This window comes from Uranotaenia lowii, chromosome 1 (assembly GCF_029784155.1).
Source record: "Uranotaenia lowii strain MFRU-FL chromosome 1, ASM2978415v1, whole genome shotgun sequence".
Lineage (NCBI taxonomy): Eukaryota > Metazoa > Arthropoda > Insecta > Diptera > Culicidae > Uranotaenia > Uranotaenia lowii.
This window is the reverse complement of record NC_073691.1, coordinates 80,872,130-80,896,553: the sequence shown is the minus strand read 5'-3', so window position 1 is coordinate 80,896,553 and position 24,424 is coordinate 80,872,130. Positions and strand designations below refer to the sequence as shown.

At 37.5% G+C, this 24,424-nt stretch overlaps 1 protein-coding gene across 5 annotated transcripts in view; it reads right to left on the bottom strand.

Moving 5' to 3' along the window:
- The window catches only part of LOC129753378 (uncharacterized), a 202,755-nt gene extending 187,303 nt beyond the window's left edge, over window positions 1–15,452 (bottom strand). Inside the window, exon 1 of one of the 5 annotated variants that reach the window (XM_055749225.1) lies at window positions 14,355–15,452. In XM_055749225.1, coding sequence (XP_055605200.1) covers window positions 14,355–14,433 — 79 coding nt within the window. In that variant the 5' untranslated portion in view covers window positions 14,434–15,452. The remainder of the gene's footprint in view (window positions 1–14,354) is intronic. The other 4 variants (XM_055749216.1, XM_055749199.1, XM_055749206.1 and 1 more) reach the window with 4 other exon arrangements.
- Between the last annotated feature and the right edge of the window lie 8,972 nt (window positions 15,453–24,424).

The window sequence follows — 24,424 nt, the reverse complement described above, 5'->3', positions numbered from 1 at the left end:
TTCGCTTGCCAATGTCATCTGTTTTCTGGATTGCTAGGATGATTCCACGTATAGAATTATATTTTAACGTTACTTGGAGTTTTAGGCTTAATAAAGGGAATGGTAAAATTAACTGTATTTTAAGCAGTTCCATTTATCAAGCCAGCCGGAGTACCTCGATAAGTGTAATGCATTTCGTTCACAAGGTCTTGCGTACTTCGAACAGTCAACGCATAATAGAGACAAGCTGCGCAATGCTAAGTATCCTTCATATTTTTTACTCGCGCAATGAGGTTTTTTTTTCATAAAAGGGATTTAAAAAGTAATCCGTTTTGCTTACACTGCCGGCCAAAAGTTTGGGATCACCCGCTAAAAAACATGCAAATTTTGATCGTTCATATCTCTGCCGTCTTAGGACATATTGCAAATCTTCTGAACTCATTTGAAAGATGAAGAGCAATAGCTATTTCGGAGTTATTTTGCCCAGAAATAATGTTTTAGTTTTGCACCTAAAACTTAACCTAAAGTTAGAGCATTTTCAAAAAAACGCACTCAATATTCAAAGCCGATCATCTCGCGATAGGGTGGACCAAATTTCAAAATTTGAGTTGCATTAGAATCCTTATTCTATACTTCTCAAAACACAATCAAAAAATTTTGTGCAAAAATTTAAGAATGTACTTTTAATTAATAAAATAGACACTTAAGTTATCGTCCAAAAGTTTGGGATCACCCCTAGTATGGTGTATCGACCAAAAGTTTGGGATCATTTTTTCAAAAACATGCAAATTTATCTCATTCATATCTTTCTCATCTAACATCGTATTGCAGATCTGAAGGATGCATTTGAAAGCTTAGGAATTGTTGTTTTTTCATAAATTCATTAAAAAATTATATTTTAAATCCATAACCATAAAAAATTCACAATCATAAGTGTGAATTTTCAAAAATCAATTAATTTCAATTAAATTGTTTATGGATATCACTTTAAAATATAATTTTTGTATGAATTTATGGAAAAACAACAATTCCAAAGCTTTCAAATGCACCCTTCAGATCTTCAATACGATGTTAGATGAGAAAGATATGAATGAGATAAATTTGCATGTTTTTGGCCAATACACCATACTGAGGGGTGATCCCAAACTTTTGGACGATAACTTAATTGTCTATTTTATTAATTAAAAGTACATTCTTAAATTTTTGCACAAAATTTTTTGACTGTTTTTTGAGAAGTATAGAATAAGGATTCTAATGCAACTCAAATTTTGAAATTTGGTCCACCCTATCGCGAGATGATCGGCTTTGAATATTGAGTGCGTTTTTTTGAAAATGCTCTAACTTTAGGTCAAGTTTTAGGTGCAAAACTAAAAAATTATTTATGAACAAAATATCTCCGAAATAGCTATTGCTCATTATCTTTCAAATGAGATCAAAAGATTGGCAATATGTCCTAAGACGGCAGAGATATGAACGATCAAAATTTGCATGTTTTTAGGCGGGTGATCCCAAACTTTTGGCCGGCAGTGTATGTTTTAATAAGTTCAATCTTGCAAACTATTTTTTGTCAAATAATACCTTTCAATTCGGTATCGAATTTTTAATACGATCAATGCGCCAACGTCAGCTTCTCAAAGTTTGACAGCTTCATTAGCTCTCAGCAAAAATATTATTATGTTTTTCTTATTTCTCTAAAACAAGATAACTTGTAGCATCAAAATGTAGGTCTCCTAACGGACCTCTTTACCCATCTCATAACTCCATATGTTTACATTTGGCGCATTCACCTTTTTCGAAATTCATTAACGAATTGCTATTCGCATAAATTTAATAAAAATTGAATCATATATTAAATTCATGAGGGAAGCCATACATTGTAAATTACAATGTATTTTTTGTTAAAAATTTTAATTACATGTAATTTAATTAAGAACTGAAAAATTAATGCTTCTACTGCTTACATTCTATTCTACGATTAGGATAATTTGTTTCAAAAAAACCTTCAAGCTCTAAACAAACCTGGAACGGTTTTTGTTCTACTAATATTTTCCGTTTCTCTTTTTTATTTTCAAGAGCGAGTAAAGGCCCTTTATCCTTGGTCAATGGCCAGAAATGATTGTACTCTGAAATCCAAAACAGTTAAAAAATAAAGCTAAGATTTTAAAAATCCTTATGTTTATCAAATTCTATAAAATGAATCTATTCTTAGGTTTTGTGATTTCCGTGTACCAAATAAATCATTTCCAGCTGCTGAAGAATTGTCCTAGTGATTGGCGAAGATACTTCACATCACCCATGGTTTGTTCATCAAGGAGCATTTTTCTCAGCCCTGCCCATCTCAAACGTATGGTACTGGTGTTCCACGTTTCTTCAGTTCTTTTGTTCCAGATGTCTCTGCGTTCTCTGCTCCACAGTGGGCCCGGTCATTTTATGTTTTCTATTATTTCAATGTTTCTATGTTAACATAATAGAAAACATGTACAAAGACAAAAAGAATGATAATAATTTTTTATTATTCTCTGGGATCGGACATAAGTTCTGGCTGTGGAAGTACGATTAGTGATTAGTGATAAGTGTAGCATTTACTAAGGTCAAGAATTAACTTCTTAACGGAGCTTTCAAGTTTTATAGCTGAAGCTCCATAGAAGGCTGGTCAGCTTTTGATTGAGATCACACTGGAAAATATTTCTAGAAAAGTTAAGCGTTTATTTTACATCTACACTTGAATATTTACATTCCTCAAGATAATATTTCAATATTGGCCCTTTTTTTTTAATGAAAATCGAACAATTTGGTTGCTTGAAGATTTGAACTGAATACGTTATCTTTGTACCATTACCCGTGGCTGAATTTATGGTATTAAAAAAATCGGTAGCTCTTTCAAAATTAGCATTTCTTCTAGTTATTCTTTTTTTTTATCTGTCATAACACTCAAACAAAGTCAAGAATTCTGATGTTGAATTTAAAAACATATTTTTTATTGCTCATACATTTGATATTCAAATGTATAAGCTTTCGTGTCGTTTCCACTGTTTATTTTAGCTTAAAGCAGCCCTCAGGCAGCAGCTCTGTTAAACAAAATTTCAATAGTTTGATTATAGTTCGATTTTTTAGGTGTATCGATCCTGGAACTATTCAGCTGAACCGATCTTGGGAATCGCTCTTTGCCAGAGAATCGATCAATCCTAATCTAGACCGTTTGCTTGGTTGTGGAGTAAAAGGTGTTTGAACCAATTTTTGTGAGGATAATGTCTCTTATGGCTATATGTATATCTATTAGATCCTTCGCTTAAATTGCATTTTAAAACTAATGGAAACTGATAAACTAAAAACGAGTTTTTGTGATAAGTAGAGCTCATAAAAATTGGGATTTTTGAATCCACTGAAAACGGGTTTTGTTTTACTCTAATATCATATTTGTAATATGTGTTATGAGCCTACTTGGTTTAATAGTTCAAATGAATCAAAGCAATCCGCGATGCCATGTAAATTTTTGACGTTTTGTAGTTAGGAAAAGAGGTAAACAAAAGGGTGTAAATTTTCGATGAATTTAAAACTCATTTTACTACGGCTTTTTACATCAGAGATCTCTTAAAAAGTAAGTAGAATCAACTTTTAGGTCTTCTTCTAGTGTTTTAAATATTTTTTGAAAAAATATTGATAGCTATTAAGCGATAAATTGAGTTTCAAAAACTGGTGTTTTTCTTGCGATTGAAAACACATCTAAGTATTTTAAAAGTTTTTGAATGAAAAAGTGATATTTTCACAAAAACATTCATTCAAAAAAAATCTTTGGAGATATTTGTAAGCTAAATTTACGAAAGTTCTGTTCTGGAAAGCATTCTAACAATGAAAATACCTGGTTGAAAAAACTGGAATTTTATCCTGTTTTCGGTTAACAAGTAACAAATTTGATGGTTTTTCTGGAATCAATGGAGTGTTTGAGTTGTTTTTTTTTGTACTGGAATAAAATTTGAAATGATTTAGATTTTTTGTAGATTTATTTAACAGTGGCATGAAAAATGCACTTCTGAAATGTCTGCTCTCATGTGAGAGCTGTTTGCACATTTTTCGATAAATTTTGTAAAAAATCGAATGTATTTCTGTCGGCGTGCCTTGCAAGTACCTTTTCATGACAAAATTTTGCCCAATAATTATTAAAAAATAACATTAGGAGCTAATTCCCTTTTAATTATATGCCTGTTCCTAAAAGCTTCCCAAATTCTCTAAACTCTTGTATGGAGCACTTTGTAGCGCTACTGTTTGGTTAATATCTCGGATCGATAGATTCCTTTTAATTTAACCACGGTGTTGTTTACTTTGTCTTTAATACCCTTTTCACACGTTGGTGCTAATTTACTTGTTACAAATAACAAGTTTGAAATTGAATGTACTTAGTTAGATATTGGATTTATGTAGGTTTGTGACATTTTAAACTGTTATATTTCATCTAGATCAAATCGAAAGTAAACGTCCCTTTCAACGATTGTGACAAGAAGTTTGCTATCAATCGTGATTGCTACTGAACACAATTGTGCATTAAACTGACCGAATGAGGCTCGATTTACATATTTTATTTGCTTTCGAATTCCAATACGGGCAGATTTGAGGCTCGATCGCAACCCAGGTGGGGGAAAAACTACTTTGGTACATGTAAACACCAGGAATCCAGGTCAAGGCTTCCCGCATCGGCCGAGTTGCAGTTGCATTTTCTTGGAGTCGGTAGCAATTTCTTCGGAACACTTAGACCACAGCAGCACAAAACTAGAGCATCCGTTCATCTCTATCCACGACGAGAGCGAAATCGGAACATCGACGACTCTGAAGACGATGGCAATCTCGGTGGGACGATCGAACTTGTTTTCGTTGCCGCTGCTACAAACTAACTATTTTCCTCTCGAGCCTATCAGATCACGCACCTACATGCTCCTACTTGCACGAATTCATAGTATTCATGTGGGGGTCCCCGTATTCCTCAAGTTGATCCAGGAATTGTCGTTGAACGATCCCATCGAAAGTCCACCTTGGTACCTGTTTCGTTTTTTTGCCTAAGTGTAGGAGATTGTGTTTTTTTTCAATAAGGGAACCTGTTCTCCAAACCAGGACCTAGGCGTGTGTAGTGTATTGCTGCAAGTTTTGGAATCGTTTTTTCTCTCTCTTTCGTGTCCCCATCTCAATTCTGCCTCTTAAGCTGCTCCCCAACGCGGCGCGTGAAGTGAAAACGAAACCTGTCCCCTGGATCGATTGGCGGATTTGCACACTTGCCGAGCCAAGATACTTTCGCTTGTGTAAACACCCTTCCATATTCCTAATTATACTTTTCACTGTCATCGAGGAATGCAACTTAAGATGTGGTACCTAAAGCGACCGGCAGCGGTACTTTCGACGATGTGGGACAGCGATATTGGAGTTTGTGTTCAGGTATTTACCGTTGGATCATTCGGTAGCTGGTGGATACACACCGCCAGAAAACAGACGTGCGATTATTTGAATGAGCTCATTGCACTGTCATTTCGAGAGAGGCTGCAAATTATGGTTGGGACGCGAAATTTATGTTGACAAATGTAGAGTTAATAATTAAGTTTGGATCTACCTGATCAATGGAGTGGATTAAAAACGTTGAACATAAGCAGTTGATTTATTGTTCAAGAATTTTAATATCTAATATTTTCCGAACACGCGTAGGATTTTGTTTGATTTGCGTAAAACAATACAATTTAAAATAAAACTTAAAAATTGAAATGTATAATAAGGTGAAATAAAGTCTGTTTCACATAGAATCTGTCGCATCTTTTCATTTACTGCAGTGCCCCTTGTTGTAACATCGCGAATCTATTGAAAGTGTTTTGATCCGGCTGGTATGTTTACTTAGTGGTGAAAATTTCATCAAGATTGAAGCAGTCAGTCAAAAGTTATTGACGATGGAACGAATTTGTTTGCGAGAAGGCTTGTGGTCGTATCATGCAAGCAAACACCCCAACAGGACGCTGAAACAAAACTTGGTTGCCAAAACCAAATTTTTCCTTGCGAAGCGTAAAGGGAATGTTGCGGGTAGATTCAAGTTTGTTTTCCCAGATAAATTTGCTCGTAAGTTGATGATTTGGCAAGGGATCTGTAGTTGTGGGAAGAAGACTAAGATTTTCATCACTGGGGATACAATGAAGGGAAATGTTTACAAAGAAGAATGTTTCCAGAAGAGGGTTTTGCCATTCATTCGGTCCCACAAAGGTCCGGTGAAGCTCTGGCCGGACCTGGCAAGCTGCCACTACAGCCGGGATGTCGTTAAGTGGTATAAGGAGAACAAGATCGTTTTTTTAAAAAAAAGTATCAATCCACCAAACTGTCCGGATTTTCGTCCCATCGAGAAATATTGGGCAATAGTTAAGGGAAAACTGAAGAAATGTGGCAGAACCATGAAAAAACCCGCTCAAATGGAAAAGTGGTGGAACAAGATGGCGAATGAGGTTACCAGCAGTGCAGTGCAGAAAATGATGGGTGGTATCACAAGAAAAGTTCGAACATTCATCCGAAAAGCTGACGAATGGGATTTATGTATTTTTTTCCTTAAAGTGCAATAAAAGTATGTATGTATGTATGTATGTATGTATGTATGTATATATGTATGTATGTATGTATGTATGTATGTATGTATGTATGTATGTATGTATGTATGTATGTATGTATGTATGTATGTATGTATGTATGTATGTATGTATGTATGTATGTATGTATGAAAACCCACCAGTGGCTGATAGGTCTTTCGACCCGAGGCGGTACGGGAAGTCTCGATCGCACATTCAAATATTATTCATGCTTAACTCATCAACAATAATTGGAGCACTACCAAGGGGTCCGTTACCACTGGTTTGGGACAGGTTTGACTCATCTCTCTCCCTTCCAACTGTTCGAAACAAATAAAGAATCATGGAAAGGTACCTGAACACCAGACCATTGATTCAAAATTTGCCGAGATACTCCGGCTGGTTTTATTCCACAATCCATTGCATATTAGTCTTCCGATCATTTGACGACCTGTCCAAGCCCCCCAATAATTCCCCTAAATAGAGTTAAGCTATTTTATTATATAATAAATCAATAAATACAACAATGTTTCATATTTCACCTTGTTACATCCTGCAATTCTAATGCATGATTGTTATTTCTACTATTTTCAAAAGAAATCAAGAACACAATGCATATTATCACAATTTTTTCGTCTTATAAAATCAAATTACGGAGTCGAAAAATGACGCATTCTGATCTAACCACAGGCTCAAACATCTATACTGCATAAGATTTAAAAAGTAGCAAACTTATATGGTCGCAGCAAGCCTGTAGTATGGCAATACATGCCGTGGAAAAGAAAGAAAAACTTCCCAAAACCGGGGATCGCTTGTAATTTACTTATGCTTCAAATTTTGAATCTTTATCGATTCTTTCATCACTTTCATACAAAATATGAAATATTTTACAAACATGCGCTTTACACAGATTCATTTTAAACCGGAATTGCAAATGGTAATAAAGATATTTCAAGGAACGAGCTCACCAATTTAGAAACAGCAAAATTTGATAGCGGTTTGCAGGCTTCGGACGCATCCTGAGGCGCGACTCATAAGAGGCGAGAGCAGTACCACTCATTGAGGAGGAACTCCCAAACTCCTGGCAGTCGAAAACCACTCTTTCTCGCTTCTCTTACCGCCAGAATCGCTAGGAGCGCCAGTCACTCTTTGCTCCCTCAGAGGCTCTGAGCTCCTCCCAAAGAGGCCTCCCTGGGAGAAATCACTTTGCGTGTGACGATTCAGAATTGCTTCGAGTTAGGTACATATTTGATTGCTTCAAGAAGCTCACAGCTGCTGGCTGGCTGATGGGGGTGGCTGTGCGACGATGTAAGCAAAACGAATTTTATACTATTTTCGTACCTAAACTACGTTAACATTGTTACTCTAATAAACATTCAATGTTCATGTAAAACGATTGTAGAAGTTAAGGCTTTCAGATAATATGTCTTACAAAGAAATCGGCCGGTGTTGAAAGAAGTATTGTAAACAAGAACATCCTCCACACTTATCAACCTACATGGCTTTTAAAAACTTAATGTCCACAGATAATCATTCTGCTTGTAAATCAAAAGGCTTAAGGTTGATGGGACATCAAAATTACGTAGTCAGAAAAATTATTGCTTCCCCAGCTATTTTCAAATCTACAAAAACATACGATTTTCACCTTTCTAAAAAAGGTCTAGATAAGTGGCAACAATAAATGAAAAAATCAAATGAAAACGTTTGAAAATTTATAGTTTAAGATATATTTCTGATGTCTTAACGCATAAAGCACCAAATGCAGTAAATTTTTGTTTTGTTCGAATAAAATTTTACAATTTTCTGTCAAAAATTATTTTAAAACTATAAAGGTGCTGTGTGCCCCTTAATGTACGCAGCACCTTTATGGTTTTAAAATAATTTTTGACAGATAATCATAACATGAACTTTTATGATTTAAACTAGATAATTTTTTACCCCTAAATGTATGCAGCACCTTTGTGGTTTTGAAATCATTTTTGACAGAAAAATCGGTTTGATACCGTTCTCTTCCAGACACGTTAATATTAAGAAAGTCAGGAACTCTAAGTGGAAAAGCCTTCTTCCTCTGCACACCAACTTTGTAAGATTTTTTTCCGCCAACAAACGTTATACAAATGAATAAAAATCACTTCACTCGTTTTTATTACATCCCTCAAGGTATAAAAATTCAAATTGCACCGTTCAATCGTTTTAAAAACATGAAACAGTCTCATTAAAACCGACATTTTCCGTTTTTTTTTCAATATTCTGGAGGACTGAAAACTTACTGCCAGAAAAAAAACACGTCTAACCGATTCGACCGCAGCCTACTGATCCTTTTTCTTAAAGTGCAATAAAAGCCCTACAAAATAGTGAACCTGTATATAAGAGAAGTGACATCTGAAACACAAAATTCCAATCGAGCAAAAGAACTGTCAAAATCGATTCCAATCGATCTAAGCATTTTGTCCCAGAGCTTTTACCTTTCTTATTGAAAACTCAACCAAGGAAGGTATTGTGATTGTTGTTATAGTTCAAACAGATAATTTTTTTAGCTGGTCATATGAATTTATGATTAGGTGCAATTTATTTCAATGCTTTGGTGAATCGTGTTTCTAGTTAGAAAACTAACTAATTATTAACGAAATTCAAGTCATTCATACCGTTTATCGCGATCCTTCGGGCATCGAGTTCAATGTTGTTTTGTTGGATTGAAGGAGCGTTCACTTTAGAGCTTGAACATTGAGCCAGAAAACAGTGCTGGGGATTTTTTTTGTCCAAGATTTCGGCGATGTTGCCACATATTTTATTTTAAGAGGGATCAGATGTCGCTTCTCTTATATGAAGGTTCACTACTACAAAATGACATTTTTACTTTTGTTGTACGTTATTTTTTTGCGGAGAAATGATCTATTTTATCCGACCAGATTCTATGTGTAACAGACTTTATTTCAAGGCACACTACATGGTCGTCTATCACTATAATTAATGACTTTGGGACCGACTTGTGATGATTTTTTCGATGGGAGAAATTTAGGTGAGGTTTTTTTCACTGTTCATCAGAACAAAACACTCAAAGTATTTATTTCTCCTAAAAAAAAAATTATCGGTAGGATTTTAAGGTCCACGGATAAACTCAAAAATTATGAAAATGCAAATAGGATGGACTTGTTATGAGCGGCAGTATAACTGTAAAGTTTTTAATGTAGGTAGGTACCCAAAATAACTTGAAAAACTCCATTATCAAATCTTTTTTGATAAATTTTGTTGACATCATACTAGAAAGTTATATGATTGGTATTAGACATCCTTAAATTTTTTTCGTTAATTTTTAGAAAATTTCAAGAATTGAAAAGTTTAAGAATTGAATGCTATCAATTTTGTGATTTCAAGAGAATTTTATCACTATCATGAGAAAGGAATGGAAGATTAGGAAACATTGGGAAACACCACTACCTTTCATGCTCGGTGACTAAACGGAACTTTTGAAAGGTTAATTATGAGCACTTTAACCTAAAATTCGATCCAACACTCAGTCTCAAAAGCCAGAAGCATGGATCTTGTTCAATAATATCATCGAGCATTTTTACATAAAAAATCAAACATTTTAGTTTAGAGAAAAATCTGAAGCAACGTCAACACGTCAATCAAATAAACTCAGCTTTCATTTTCATAATTTCAAAATTAGAGATGCAATTGAAATTTTCTTTTTGAACTCGACATTCTTTGGTACTACTTCAATCTGCGATTCAATAATTTTCCATTCGAGAAAATGTCGATTAAAAGGTGATATTCGTATTTTGTTTACCATGAAGTTAAAAAAATTACTCACGTGCTCCTTGAAGAATTTCTCATTATGAATGTCTTAATACAAATAAAAAAAATACACTTTTGGTTGAATAGAAGAAAATTCCAATAAACTATCAATTATATTTTTTCCTGGGCTTCTGTATATAAGTGTAAGTAATAGATAATCACAAACAAATTTTAATGATTCTATTTTTTCAAACTATACGTCCGAATAACACATATTTGAGATAAGTTTTTGATTATATAATTTCTATGAATTTAAAACTGATTTAAAAACTCTAATATTTTTGAGTAATTTTGAAATATTTTCCAGAATGGTTATTTGAAAATATCCATTTACCAATTCTGAAATTCATTTCTCACTGTAAACTGTGGTTCATTGTTTTTTTTCTGAATCTAAATTAAATTCTGATTTAAAATATGAAAATAAAAATATTTGAATTTAAAACTATTTCCAATCTGAAACGGATGAAATGGAATTTTGATCATTTGTTTAGAATAGTAACAAATGTGCTACAAAGAGGGTATGAATAGAATGAAAATGGTTTTTTATTCCTTGAAATTTACCTATATTTAGAATCGATTTTTGAGAAATAATTTTAAAAAAAATGAAATGAGGGATAAATTTCAATAAATTTCTTATAGCTTATTTTTTTTTTTATTTTTAGTGATCCCGCGCCGATCCACCGGTGCATAGGGCCGTGGTAAAAGACCTCCACTGTTGACGATCCGGAGCCAGCGTCTTCACCTGGTCCCAGTCAAGATTCTCGTCGACAGTTCGGATTTCAGCGGCTAGGCTTCGCCGCCACGAGTTTCTGGGCCTGCCTCTTCTTCGATGACCTTCTGGATTCCAGTCAAGCGCCTCTCTGCAAATCTCGTTTTCATCTTTTCGCAGCGTGTGCCCAATCCATCTCCACTTACGTTCCCGAATCTCGATTTCTAGCGCCCTTTGATGACACCGGCGATGTAGTTCCTCATTCGAGATCCAGCTTCGAGATCGAGCTTAAGGCAACAAAAATCACATTGGAACCAAAAAATTAAGAGCTGATTTTCACTGGTTTGGAAGTGTGGGAGTGAAAAATTGGAGTATTTTTTTGACAAAAACTATAATTTGTTACATAGCCATTGAAAATTAAAGTTTTCATTATATAATTTATTTTTCCGAAGACTGCGAGTAATTTTGACTTCTGAAAAAAAGTTACATAAGGTTTCTTTTTGATTTTTTAAACAGTTCTACGGATATACAGGAATTTGGTCGTTTTCGACCTTCGAATTTCGAAAAAATTCAAAGAAATTAAAATCTTTAATGTTAAACATTCAAAACGCCTTTTTGTAACGTCAGAAAAAGTTAGATTGAATTTTCTTAAAATTGCCGAATTATATTTTTTTCTAAATGAAGCTTGTCAGATTGTCCGGTTTTATCCGGACTTGCCCGGATATTTAGATTCAAATTTGGGCGAACGGTCCTGCCCGGCCCGGTTGCCCGCACTTTGTTGAAATATGTTCGGATATTCCCTGGGCCCCTTTCGATTTTGGGCAACACGCTCGAGAATTTTTTGTTGCCAAAATCGAAGCGTGCCAAAATTGAATGGTTTTCTTCATTAACTTTTTTGATGAATATTGATAAAAATAAACCATTATTACTATTATTAACCTATATTTTCGTCATTGTTTGATAATTTTTAGACATTTTTTGTTATCTTTTATCATGTTTTAGACACATTTAGAATTTTTTTTGTTATGTTTATAATATTTGTTTTTTATCATTTTTGATATTTTTGTCATTTTGCATCTTTTTTTTAGATATTTTTTGTCTGTGGTATTCTTTTGTTTGTATTTGTTTTTCAGTTTTTTGAAATTTTTATGTTTTTCGTCATTTTTGAGAGCTTTAATTTTTTTGGATTTTTTGTTGTTGTTGTTGCTTTTTTTCAACATTCTAGAACGTGAAAACGTATTTATGATGTTTGTCTAAATTCCATAAGTCCTGTTATAGCGAAAACTTCAAGATAATGTCGTTCCAAAAACCCGGATGTTGCCAAAATCGAATGTTGCCAAAAACGAACGAGGTGTGTATTTGCAAAACTGAGCTTTGCGAACCATTGCACCAAATCTGGAGGTGATGGACAAAACCTAACAAAATATTCGAATTCGTGACATCAAAGTCTTTCGAAATAGCAATTAAAACATATGCACCTATTCTCCTAAACTTTTGACATTTCGATGAATTTTAAAACTCAAAATAAGAACTGTTAGACAAACATGAAAGTATGTATTTTGAAAAGATCAATGCAAGAGCTTTTTGGGTGGAAGAAATCGAGCAGTGTTGAAAAATTATGAGCCAAAGTTTTTGTGTTGTGGAAATTTTTACTACTTCTTCAATTTAAATGCATGTTTTTAATTGAAATTTTCTTGTTAGTTTGATTGTCTTTTATTTAGAAAAAGAAATTGGTTTTAAGGTGCTTTTTGTTAAAATCAAGACTTTGATTTACAAGTGTATCAAGAAAATTAGAATTGAAATTCATTTAAAGGATACCACAAGAAGAAATATAAACCCTTCAATTCAAAATTTTTAATGTTGCTTTTTAAAATCCTGTTTAACAGGCAATAAATTATACATATACTTTTACGGAAACATAATTGAAAAAAAATTTATTGCATTTCTTTCTTATATATCTCTATTTTAATTTGTTACTTTATGGAAAAGAAAACCAAAATTAAAGTTTATTAACCCTCTTAAAACCTACCTCGGTTTAAGATGGGGTTTTCTGGAATCAGCATAAAAAAACCAATCATTATTTCAACTTTTATTTTGCGCAGAATGTTTCAAAACATATTTCAATCCATACTAATGGCAACTGTTTGACAATGAGTTGTTAAGTGTTACAAAAAGGTCATGTAACACCCCTCCCTCTATACCTAAACCAACTCCCTCCCACTTAACTGTCCACGGGTAATGTGGACGGCCTACTAAAACATTTAACATCAGTTGAGCTAATCACTGAATTTAAGTGTAATTTTTTGTGCATTTTGTTTTAAATAATCATGATTGGTTTTTTGGAAGCTCTAAATACGATATTGCCCGGATTTGTCCGGCCTGGCAACTTTATAATATACCATAACATAAACCAAAAAATAATTAAGATCCTGGAAATAGTTTCTGAATGATTTCCAAAAGAGCGTGATAAAATCGAACCAATAACCGTGATAAAATCTAGTGTGAGTTTGGCGAGTATCGAAAAAATCGAACAGTGAAAAAAACCAAAAACTACTGTACTCGCAGAATTAAACTGCTTACGTTTTTTTAGAATCATCACTTTTCTTCAGTTTAAATTTCAGTTTATCATTCAGGATAAAGGAATGCCAATTTCGATAATACATCTACTCAAAAACCGAAAAAGCCTTCATACCAATTCAAAAGAAGAACCGTAATTCTATCCTTAGATTAAAAAGAACATAAGTTTAGTATAATAAATAACTGTGTACGGATATCTTAATTTTCCCACTTTATATCAGAGAGCCCTTCCAGGTAAAAATTACAAAACAAAAACATGAATAATGCTGAGATTTCTGAATGTCTTGAAGCCGTATTTGAAAACTGGAAAATTTTTGTCTAATTTTTTAGTTGATTTTGCAAAAGATTTCCAATTGAATTTTGTTGAAAAAATTATTACTAATAAGAATTTCAAAAATATTGTCAAAAATTATCAAAGACAAAAAAGGAAAAGCGATTATCGAAATTCTTGAGTAAAAATAAAAAATGTTTCCGATAAGCAAAAAGTTTAAAAAAAATTTATCTCGAATACCATAGATTAATCTATGGTAGATTATTGTTAAAACTTGCAATCATAATTCATTAATTTGCGAATTGCTCTTGAATGCAGTATAAGGTACTCAATTTCAATTTTCAAGACTTATTCAGATCATAAAAAAATCAACCTAGTCTTACATTAAAAATTTTATGTGTGAGGATTTAAAATTTTCCACCATCTCGAACTGGCTTACCTTCTTGTATTTCCTGTCCATGTGACACCACCGCCAGGAGCACCAGCAGTAGCTGGTAAATGTGCTTGCGTCTTGTCATTTTATTAAATCGCCTCTGCTTCCTCCAGCAAGTCCAATTCCTTTATATCTGTCTTCGATGAACTAAGTCCGAAAAATCCCTCCAACTGCTCGTCCAGTAGTTAAACCGTTAAACTTCGTCTTCTTCTATCCGAAATAATTCTGGGCACGCTTCACCTCTTCATGGATAATTTTTTTTTTTGAGGATTCACTTGTTAATTTTTTTTAATGAATTTGTCAATTCAATTTGTTTCACATCCACATTCCACTGCCACAACTTATCAAATTCAGGTGTTTCAATTCACGACATATCAATTATCCTCGCGCAAGCTCCACAAGCGCGCTTCACAAACTTGTCAACCTTCTTTCACTGACGTTTTTTTTTTCTTCAATTTTTATTAAATTTCAAAACAACTTTTTACTCCGTCGAAACCGCACCAGCTTTGGTGTCGTTGATTTTATGTCGCCTGGCTTCCCCAACGCTTTATTTCGATTCGAAATAAGTCAAGTCGTTCGTTCGTTCGTCGAGAGTAAAGAGAAAACACTTTCACGCAAACGCGCCGTTTCCGTTTCGTTTGCGTTTGCGCCTTGCGCCAGCAATCGTTGGCAAACCAAATCCAATACGATTCACGCCAATCCAATCCAGTTGTTTGTCACACCAAAACTTGCACTCTTTTTGAATGTCGCACCTTAAAAAATAAGTCGCCCTGGTTATGGAAAAGGGTCACAAAGTAAGCACTTCACAAAAATCCACAGGAATCCGCATCCGGTGTATCCGGATGGTTATTTTCGATCCACCGGTCAGATTACAACTGACAATGACAATTAATTTGGAAGGTCGTGTCAACAACTGACCCTACTCTCCACAATCCAGGAGTTTCTTGAAGCTCCCTAGAAGCCAAATTATCCTGGAAGCCACCTGCCCGAAACCGAAAATTACTGTCTCTGTGTATGTGCTTCGGATCTCGAAGACGTCTTACTCGAACCGCGGTCACTGCTAAACTGCTTCCAGAAATGCGCACAGAAGAAAGCCGCGCAACGAACGGATCGCCACAAAGTTGCTGAACGAAGCAGCAAAAAAAAATCCAACGGGTCTTCTCCAACTCACTCCAACTTTAAGGTCTCACCCGGGTGGCGCGAGGTAAAGTTTTGCGCTACTGGAAACTCTTCACGAAAGAAAATTTCATTGACGCGCAAGGGGAAGCACATTGAAAAAAAAAACAGCCGAGAGAAACAGCACCGCGTGCAATGCAATGCAGTAACGCAGCACCCCTCAAGAAGAAAGACCACTTTCTATCTTTTCCTTTCGGGTGGTGAGCCGAGTCAGTCGAAAAAGTTGGAAAAAAAAGTCACTCTACTTTTCCTTCTCGATTTTTTCGCTCGCTCAACGGCGCGGCGGTGAGAAACGAAAGACTTCGTTACTCGGTGCGATGGCAAAAAGCGACGAACCTGTTTGCGCGAGTCCGAGCACCACGTGTGCTCGCGGTGCGCGCGCTTTCTTTGCGAACTCTCTCAACTGTCTTCGCTCCGCGGAGAGCGCCTGTAGTTATCAATTTTCTCATTCAAGAGAAAATTCGAGGGAGGGAGCGAGCTTTCAGAGCACCTTCCTAGCTACCTATCAGTCGGAGCTTTTGGAGCCCGGCTGTAGAAGACATTATCCAACATTGTTACCGCACATGAATGTCGAATGAAACCACTTTCTTTAGCCAAAACGAACGAGGGATGTTCACAATTTATAATCTAGAATTTTGATGATCAGATAGTGCTAGGATCTTAACGTACATGCTTAAATAAAAAATCTTTGAAAAAGTGTGTAAAATTTCATCATATAAAATTACGATAAAAATTAGGTTGAAACCGCGCCATCTACTGCAACTCGTGTTTGGTACTTAAGACTGAACACAATTTACTTCCTTTATTTTTGCACTACTGAGGCAGTCAAAATAACAAACAACTTTTAAATAAGGTATTTCGAGCTTGAAGAAAGTGGCGAATAAGTTTTAAGATATTTTTTTCTGTTTTGCAACATAACGACGGTGTTACGGAACTTCAACAGCAATTTTACTGAAACATGCCAAGTAGCCCATAGGATCTATTCCAAACTGCGTTGTTTTTTCTCAGTTTTATTTTGACAGTTTTCTTTGATGAGTTTTGAGACATTTGTTGGCCCAGTCGGAAAACAAAAATCTGTTCAAAAGGGTCGTTGGAAATTTTACACAAGTTTCGTGGGCTAGCTTGTACGTCTGATCTCTGTGCATATCGTCCCTTAATGGGAACCCATCTACTCTCTTAGGAGATTTTCAAACATGAATGTACTTTTGTGTTTGCATTTTAAATTTTGGTAGTCATGCCAATAGTTTAAGCAATAAATTTGGAGGATTGGATAGTGTGGGAAATATTGTCCTTTTAAAATTATCACAAATTAATCCTTATTCCCTGTTTGCATTTTGCGTGCGTGCATAGCATAGCATTAGCACAGCATTAGCATAGCATTAAAATAGCATTAGCATAGCTTTGGCATAGCATTAGCAAAGCATTAGCGTAGCATGAGCATAGCATTAGCATAGCATTAGCATAGCATTAGCATAGCATTAGCATAGCATTAGCATAGCATTAGCATAGCATTAACATAGCATTAGCATAGCATTAGCATAGCATTAGCATAGCATTAGCATAGCATTAGCATAGCATTAGCATAGCATTAGCATAGCATTAGCATAGCATTAGCATAGCATTAGCATAGCATTAGCATAGCATTAGCATAGCATTAGCATAGCATTAGCATAGCATTAGCATAGCATTAGCATAGCATTAGCATAGCATTAGCATAGCATTAGCATAGCATTAGCATAGCATTAGCATAGCATTAGCATAGCATTAGCATAGCATTAGCATAGCATTAGCATAGCATTAGCATAGCATTAGCATAGCATTAGCATAGCATTAGCATAGCATTAGCATAGCATTAGCATAGCATTAGCATAGCATTAGCATAGCATTAGCATAGCATTAGCATAGCATTAGCATAGCATTAGCATAGCATTAGCATAGCATTAGCATAGCATTAGCATAGCATTAGCATAGCATTAGCATAGCATTAGCATAGCATTAGCATAGCATTAGCATAGCATTAGCATAGCATTAGCATAGCATTAGCATAGCATTAGCATAGCATTAGCATAGCATTAGCATAGCATTAGCATAGCATTAGCATAGCATTAGCATAGCATTAGCATAGCATTAGCATAGCATTAGCATAGCATTAGCATAGCATTAGCATAGCATTAGCATAGCATTAGCATAGCATTAGCATAGCATTAGCATAGCATTAGCATAGCATTAGCATAGCATTAGCATAGCATTAGCATAGCATTAGCATAGCATTAGCATAGCATTAGCAAACAAAAAAAAACTATAGACACTCTTTGAGTATTTGGTATTGGAAATTTTAATTCATTCACAACTGTGTTGAAGACTGCAAAACGATGTGACATATTCAATATGAATCAATTTTAGAGTATCCGTCCCGGGATTTCCCAGAAGGGAATTCCAGGGAATTTGACAAAATCGGGAATTCCCGATTCCCGGGAATCATAGTTTCATTCCCGGGAATTCCCGATATGTATGAAATTATTTCTCTGGCAATTGATAGCCTCTATTGTTCATTTTGAAAATGTAGTCATACAAAACTCTTCGAAAATATGCCGATTCCTGTGGCAGTAGACATTTTGCAGCCATTTGGTGCAATTTTCCTTATTCAAATAGTTAAATTCAAAAAGATTATATGCATTTCCATACCGTTTTCATTGTTTTTCATTGTACGAAAACTTATAACAAAACTCTTCAAAAATAATGAGAAATCGCGCAGTAGGAAGGCAAATTGTGCTTTCTCGAAAGTAACATTCATGCACTTATTTCCCTTTGGCTTTGAAAACCAGATGTATTTCAAAACTTAAAAATGACCAAAATACCGTTTTTTATTCCATACGAAGAACAAATATGTAGTGTTCAGAAAAACGGCAAAAAAGGGGGGATAAATAATACAAATAAAAAGATAATGTTTTTTTACTACCCTCTAATTGAATGAATGAATTCTTCATTTGACCAATTCAGGTTTTATTATAGCTCGTTTGAATGTTTTTAATGAATGATTGTTGAAAAAAGTTTGATACAAATAAGTTTTAAAAACATAAAGAAGGGTTCATTTTGAACAAATTATGGGCTAAGTAGTATGCAAAATGGTTAAATAAGCTATATTTCAATCGAAGTACATATATTTTACACGTTTTTGAATATTTCCCGGGATCCCAGGAATTCCCGGGAAACAGGCCACCAGATTTCCCGATTCCCGGGAATGGGAAAACGGTCAGAAAACGGACACTCTATTCAATTTGGTTTAAAACTTCTTGAAAATGTCGTCAAAATTCACGTATTTTGCAGAACTGAGAAAAATGAACAAAAAGGGAAACTTCTGTTTTCTCAGAAGCCAAAAATGCACGCGTATTTCGGAAATGTAATGATTGGAAATATAAGCGCGAAGAGTACCCTACGCAATTGCGAGGTCAGCCCTCTGCAGGGCAATTAAGTCGAGTAAAAAAGCACGATTCAGGCAACTCTGCGAGGACGCCAATGACAATCCCTGGTGCGACGCATACAGGATTGTCATGCCCAAAACGAGGAGCGGAGGTGTGCCACAGGAGTCGTGTCCGATAAAACAACGAGCTGTTCCTACAGCACGAGGAAGTGACATGGCCGAGGGTCCCAATACGACTGGGATGCGATCGAAGAGGAGAGGATTTCGCTGGAGGATCTACGCGACATCGCTAAGTCCCTTCAGCTGAACAAAGCTCCGGGTCCGTATGGCATCCCTAATGTGGCAGTGAAGGCCGCGCTCATGGAACATCCCGGAATGTTTCGGTCTTCACTGCAACAGTACGTGGACTATAGGGTCTTCCCAGATGTGTGGAAGTGGCAGCTGTGGAACTTAAGTTTTACACTGCACTGGCTGAACGGGAGACACGCGACCTATCTCACCTAATATCTTTAGATAAGTAACTGCCGCACACGCACGGCACGACAGCAGCTCAGCTTAGCCGTCGTGTGTATGCGTGTAGCGAAGATGATAGAGAGAGATTATCGACTCGGAACGGCCTATCGAGCGAGAGAGTGTCGCGCTCGCAATTATCGGCTACACATCTCCCCCCTACACAAAAATGCAAAGAAAAAAAAAACCAAATCGAGTTCAAAATTTTAATCTGAACACGATTTCCATCTCATTTTGTGATATTTCTCCTTAAGTAAGACATACCGCCATAAAATTTTGAATAAGAAAACATAAGATGGAGATTTGATAGTCAAACGGCATACTTTTCAGGCATTTCATGGCATCATTTTCTTCCTCAAGCAGTGAATCTAAATCATTACACTTCATCCTTCATTTTGCGAACGAGTGTTTTGTTCGTTTCAGATATTGGCTTCAATTGTAATTTATCGCCCCTCAATTCTGGTTGTGCTTTCCGAACCAATGGTAAAATTTAGTTTTTTTTTTATAAACTATGCTTTTCTCTCTTGCTTAAGTTCTCCCTAAAGCCTAAAGGTTTCAAATATAGATATTATTAAAAGGTTCCTCCCCACCTTACAGAGAAACTAATATCATTTTATTCTAACAGACCTTTTGGACTTTGCGTTCCAATTATTCAGATGTACACCTTCCGTCTCGACTTTTTCCTGTTGGACCTCCCGTTCCAACAATTGTTCAGATGTAGACCTTACGTCTCACCTTTTTTCTGTTGGACCTCCCGTTCCAACGATTGTTCAGATGAAGACCTTCCGTCTCACCTTTCTCTGTTGGACCTCCCGTTCCAACGATTGTTCAGATGAAGACCTTCCGTCTCACCTTTCTCTGTTGGACCTCCCGTTCCAACGATTGTTCAGATGAAGACCTTCCGTCTCACCTTTTTCTGTTGGACCTCCCGCTCCAACGATTGTTCAGATGTAGACCTTCCGTCTCACCTTTTTTCTGTTGGACTTCTCGTTCCAACGATTGTTCAGATGAAGACCGTCCGTCTCACCTTTTTCTGTTGGACCTCCCGTTCCAACGATTGTTCAGATGTAGACCTTCGGTCTCACCTTTCTCTGTTGGACCTCCCGTTCCAACGATTGTTCAGATGAAGACCTTCCGTCTCACCTTTTTCTGTTGGACCTCCCGTTCCAACGATTGTTCAGATGAAGACCTTCCGTCTCACCTTTTTCTGTTGGACCTCCCGTTCCAACGATTGTTCAGATGTAGACCTTTCGTCTCACCTTTTTCTGTTGGACCTTTTTTTATGGGCAAATTTTATTTTTAATTCATCATTTGCTGAAGCAAGAGAACCACTTTTCTGTATAATTTTTGCATTTCATGAAATTGAGGAAAGTTTTATTTTGATCTAGCTCCTAACAGATTTTTGTAATTAAAATATATGTTATCTGCAATTAGTTACTTGAACTTGACCCATCAACTTGATTTTTTCTAAGATCGGAGTTTTCAAATTTCTTATTTCAACTCAATTAAGATTATGCTGATTCATTCTCAGAAACAAGAAAAATTTATCTGTTAATAAAACCACATTAAATTTGGATTGTGAAGTTAAAAAGTATCGAAACGTTCTTGATTTTTTTGTGCTTTAACTTATTTTATAGCTGCTTTATGAAAATTTTAAACACTCTGGGTGGAAAGAAATCTTGATCTTATAGCCATCAACTCTTAAAGAAGAAAACCCAATGCGTGATTGTCATGTTATTTATGAAAACCAAAATTTATCAATATCTTTGTTTTTGATTCTGTATTTTCATCGTTATTTATAGTGTCATTTTCACTGTTTTCCTATTATGTTAGATTTAATTACTCATTCATTTTTTTTATAATCATAACTATTGAACCATTGAAAATTTAAAAAAAATCATAAAAACCCGGCCTTCGTCCAATTCAACCTATTTCGCACTTTGAAACGATTTCGTTCCATAAAATAAACAAAACTGCAGCATCAGAAAATATCATTTCGATAATTCAACCAGCCTCTTCATGGTCTAGCTCACTTTGGCGGACCAACATGAATGTGTGCCTAAATAAAACAGATGGACGAAAAAAAAACTAGAAAAAGAAGAAGCACAAGGAATGACACTTCGCCACAGCACAGCCACTGAATCAAACTTTTCTTGTCCTTCTTGGGTTGATGATGGTTTGAATAACAAATGCCAAACGTGCGAAATTAGCAATTCTTAAAATGCAATTCTTGTAAAGGGACGAAAATTTATTGCTATCATCGTCCCATTGCTCTTTCTTTCTTTCAAATTCTAATAGAAAAAACAACTTACCGGAAATAAACACAGGTTCCAACACTCACTTCACTACCAAAACAAAAAACGAACTGAAACACAAAAGCCGTGCCTCCCGTTCAGCCGAATAAAAAATTTCCTGGCTGGATTCGCCATTGTGGAACTTATGCTTTACACTGCACTGGCTGAACGGGAGACACGCGACCTATCTCACCTAGTATCTTTAGATAAGTAACTGCCGCTCACGCACGGCACGACAGCAGCTCAGCTTAGCCGTCGTATGTATGCGTGTAGCGAAGATGATAGAGAGAGATTATCGACTCGGAACGGCCTATCGAGCGAGAGAGTGTCGCGCTCGCAATTATCGGCTACACAGCAGCGATTAGTGCTCCTGCCAAAACCAGGCAAGCCACCAGGTGACCCATCAGCATATCGGCCGATATGTCTCCTGGATACTGCTGGCAAGGTGTTAGAGAAGGTGGTACAGAGCAGGATCCAGCTCTACACCGAAACTGCGAACGGCCTATCCGACAAACAGATCGGTTTTCGGAAAGGTCGCAGTACGGTGGATGCCCTTCGAAAGATTATCGAAAGGGCAGATGAAGCCAGGTTGAAGAAACGGAGAGAAGAACTGTTTTGCGCAGTGGTCACTCTTGACGTAAAGAACATTTTCAACAGCGTCAGTTGGGCAGCGATTGCGTCGTCGCTCATCAACATGAGGATTCCGGCATATATCTGTAGGATGGTGGAGTGTTACTTCCGTGACCGCCAACTACAGTATATGACCAGCGAGGGACTGGAAACAGTGAGAGTCTCGGCAGGGGTTCCACGAGGATCGATACTTGGCCCAGTATTGTGGAACATTGTCTACGACGAACTGCTGAGACTGCGTCTCCCCACGGGAGTGAGACTTGTGGGATTCACCGATGGCGTGGTTCTCCTGGCATCGGGCCCATCAACCTAAGAGGTCCAGCTACTCGCCACAGTAGCTATCGAGAAGGTGGAAGGTTGAATGCGCTCCAAGAGCTTACGTCTGGCTCACCACAAGACCGAAATGGTGCTGATCACCAACCTGATCTCAGCACAATCTTTACGGCCCACGTCGACTACGCCTGTAAAAGAGCGGCAATGGCGACAGCAGTACTCTCACGGGCCATGTCGAATAACTCGGCGATCCGCTGCAGCAGAAGGAGGGTCCTGGCGAGTGTGATCTCGTCCATTCTGCGGTACGGAAGGCAGCCTTGAGCAGGCAGTGTAACCTGCAAAAGCTCTGCAGTGTGCAGCGGCTGATGAAAATGCGAGTAATCAACGCATACCGAACAGTGTCCTCGGTAGCTGCTGATGTTGTGGCGGGGGTCATGCCCATCTCGGTCTTGCTAGAGGAAGATACCTTCTGCTACGAGCACAGGCACATGCCCGACGTGCGGAACCAGGCAGGAGAGGCCTCGCTGTCCAACTGGCAGCACCAGTGGAACAGCTCGGAACGTGGCCGGTGGACCCATCGCTTGATCCCTAACATCGGATACTGGATGGACCGGAGACATGGAGGGGTGGATTTCTGCATGACACAGTTCCTGACTGGTCACGGATGTTTCATGCAGTACCACCATCGGTTTAGAAACGTGGCCTCGCCGTCCTGTCCAACCTGCGTTGACACAATAGAGACACCAGAGCACGTAGTGTTCAACTGTCCGAGGTTCTAAGGGGTACGTGCTAACATGCTTGCCGCCTGCGGACCAGACACGACAGCCGACAACATCGTTCAGAGCGTGCGCGTGGTCAGCGATGGGTTCACCCGGATCATGACTTCCTGGTACATCGCGCGAGTGTGTGTAGGATACCCCACCGTAACAGTCGCGGAGTATTCGAGTCGAACGCGCCATCTGCGACGGAGGCTGTGGGGATAAGACAAGACCTTCTCCGCAGTCGAACTCGTAGGGGGAAGAGTATTCACGTCGCGGAGTACTCTCGGGTAGAGTGGTCTCACGTCGCCGTCGGATGAGCCACTCGAGTCGGGTAGGATGACATCACACGGCGGGCAAATATCCTGGGGTTGCCAGCCAAAAAGGGAGAAGGAAGACCGGACCACGGTCGGAGTAGAATGCCCTTTTGGCGGGGGGCATTCGAGTAGTGTGCGTCCGATTCTAGCAGTAAAGCATTCAAAGATAAGACTCTACCTTCTGCGTATGCCGAACTGTTAGGTACGTCGCGAACGTTGTGTAGGATACCTCCACCGCCGCGGAGTATCTGAGTATTTACGCCGCGAAATACTCTCGGGTAGGGTGACTTCACGTCGTCGGCGGGTGAGCCGCTGAGCCGGTGTAAGGTGAATTCTTCGCCGGGAATCATCCGAGTAGTCTTTCGTAAAGCCCCGGACGTGTGCTGTGACAGGGGCGTGTCCAGGATAAGCTGCTCTCGATCGGCACACGGACGGGCAAAGAGGAGAGGGCCTCGAACCAAGCCTAGCGGAGCCAAGATCTCGAGTCATTAGAGGAGAGGTCATTGGTTTCTTGCAGTGGTCTCGAACAGAGGAGGAGCGCACGATAGTCGTGGGAACCAAGCTAGTCTCGAGTTGCGTGTAAAGGCCGGACCTCGAGTCGTTAGAGGAGAGGTCCTTAGTCTTGAATCGTAACAAGAGGCAGGGTATATATACTCGAACTGGAGTTGCCGATGAGCGCTTAAGCGGGGACTTGGTC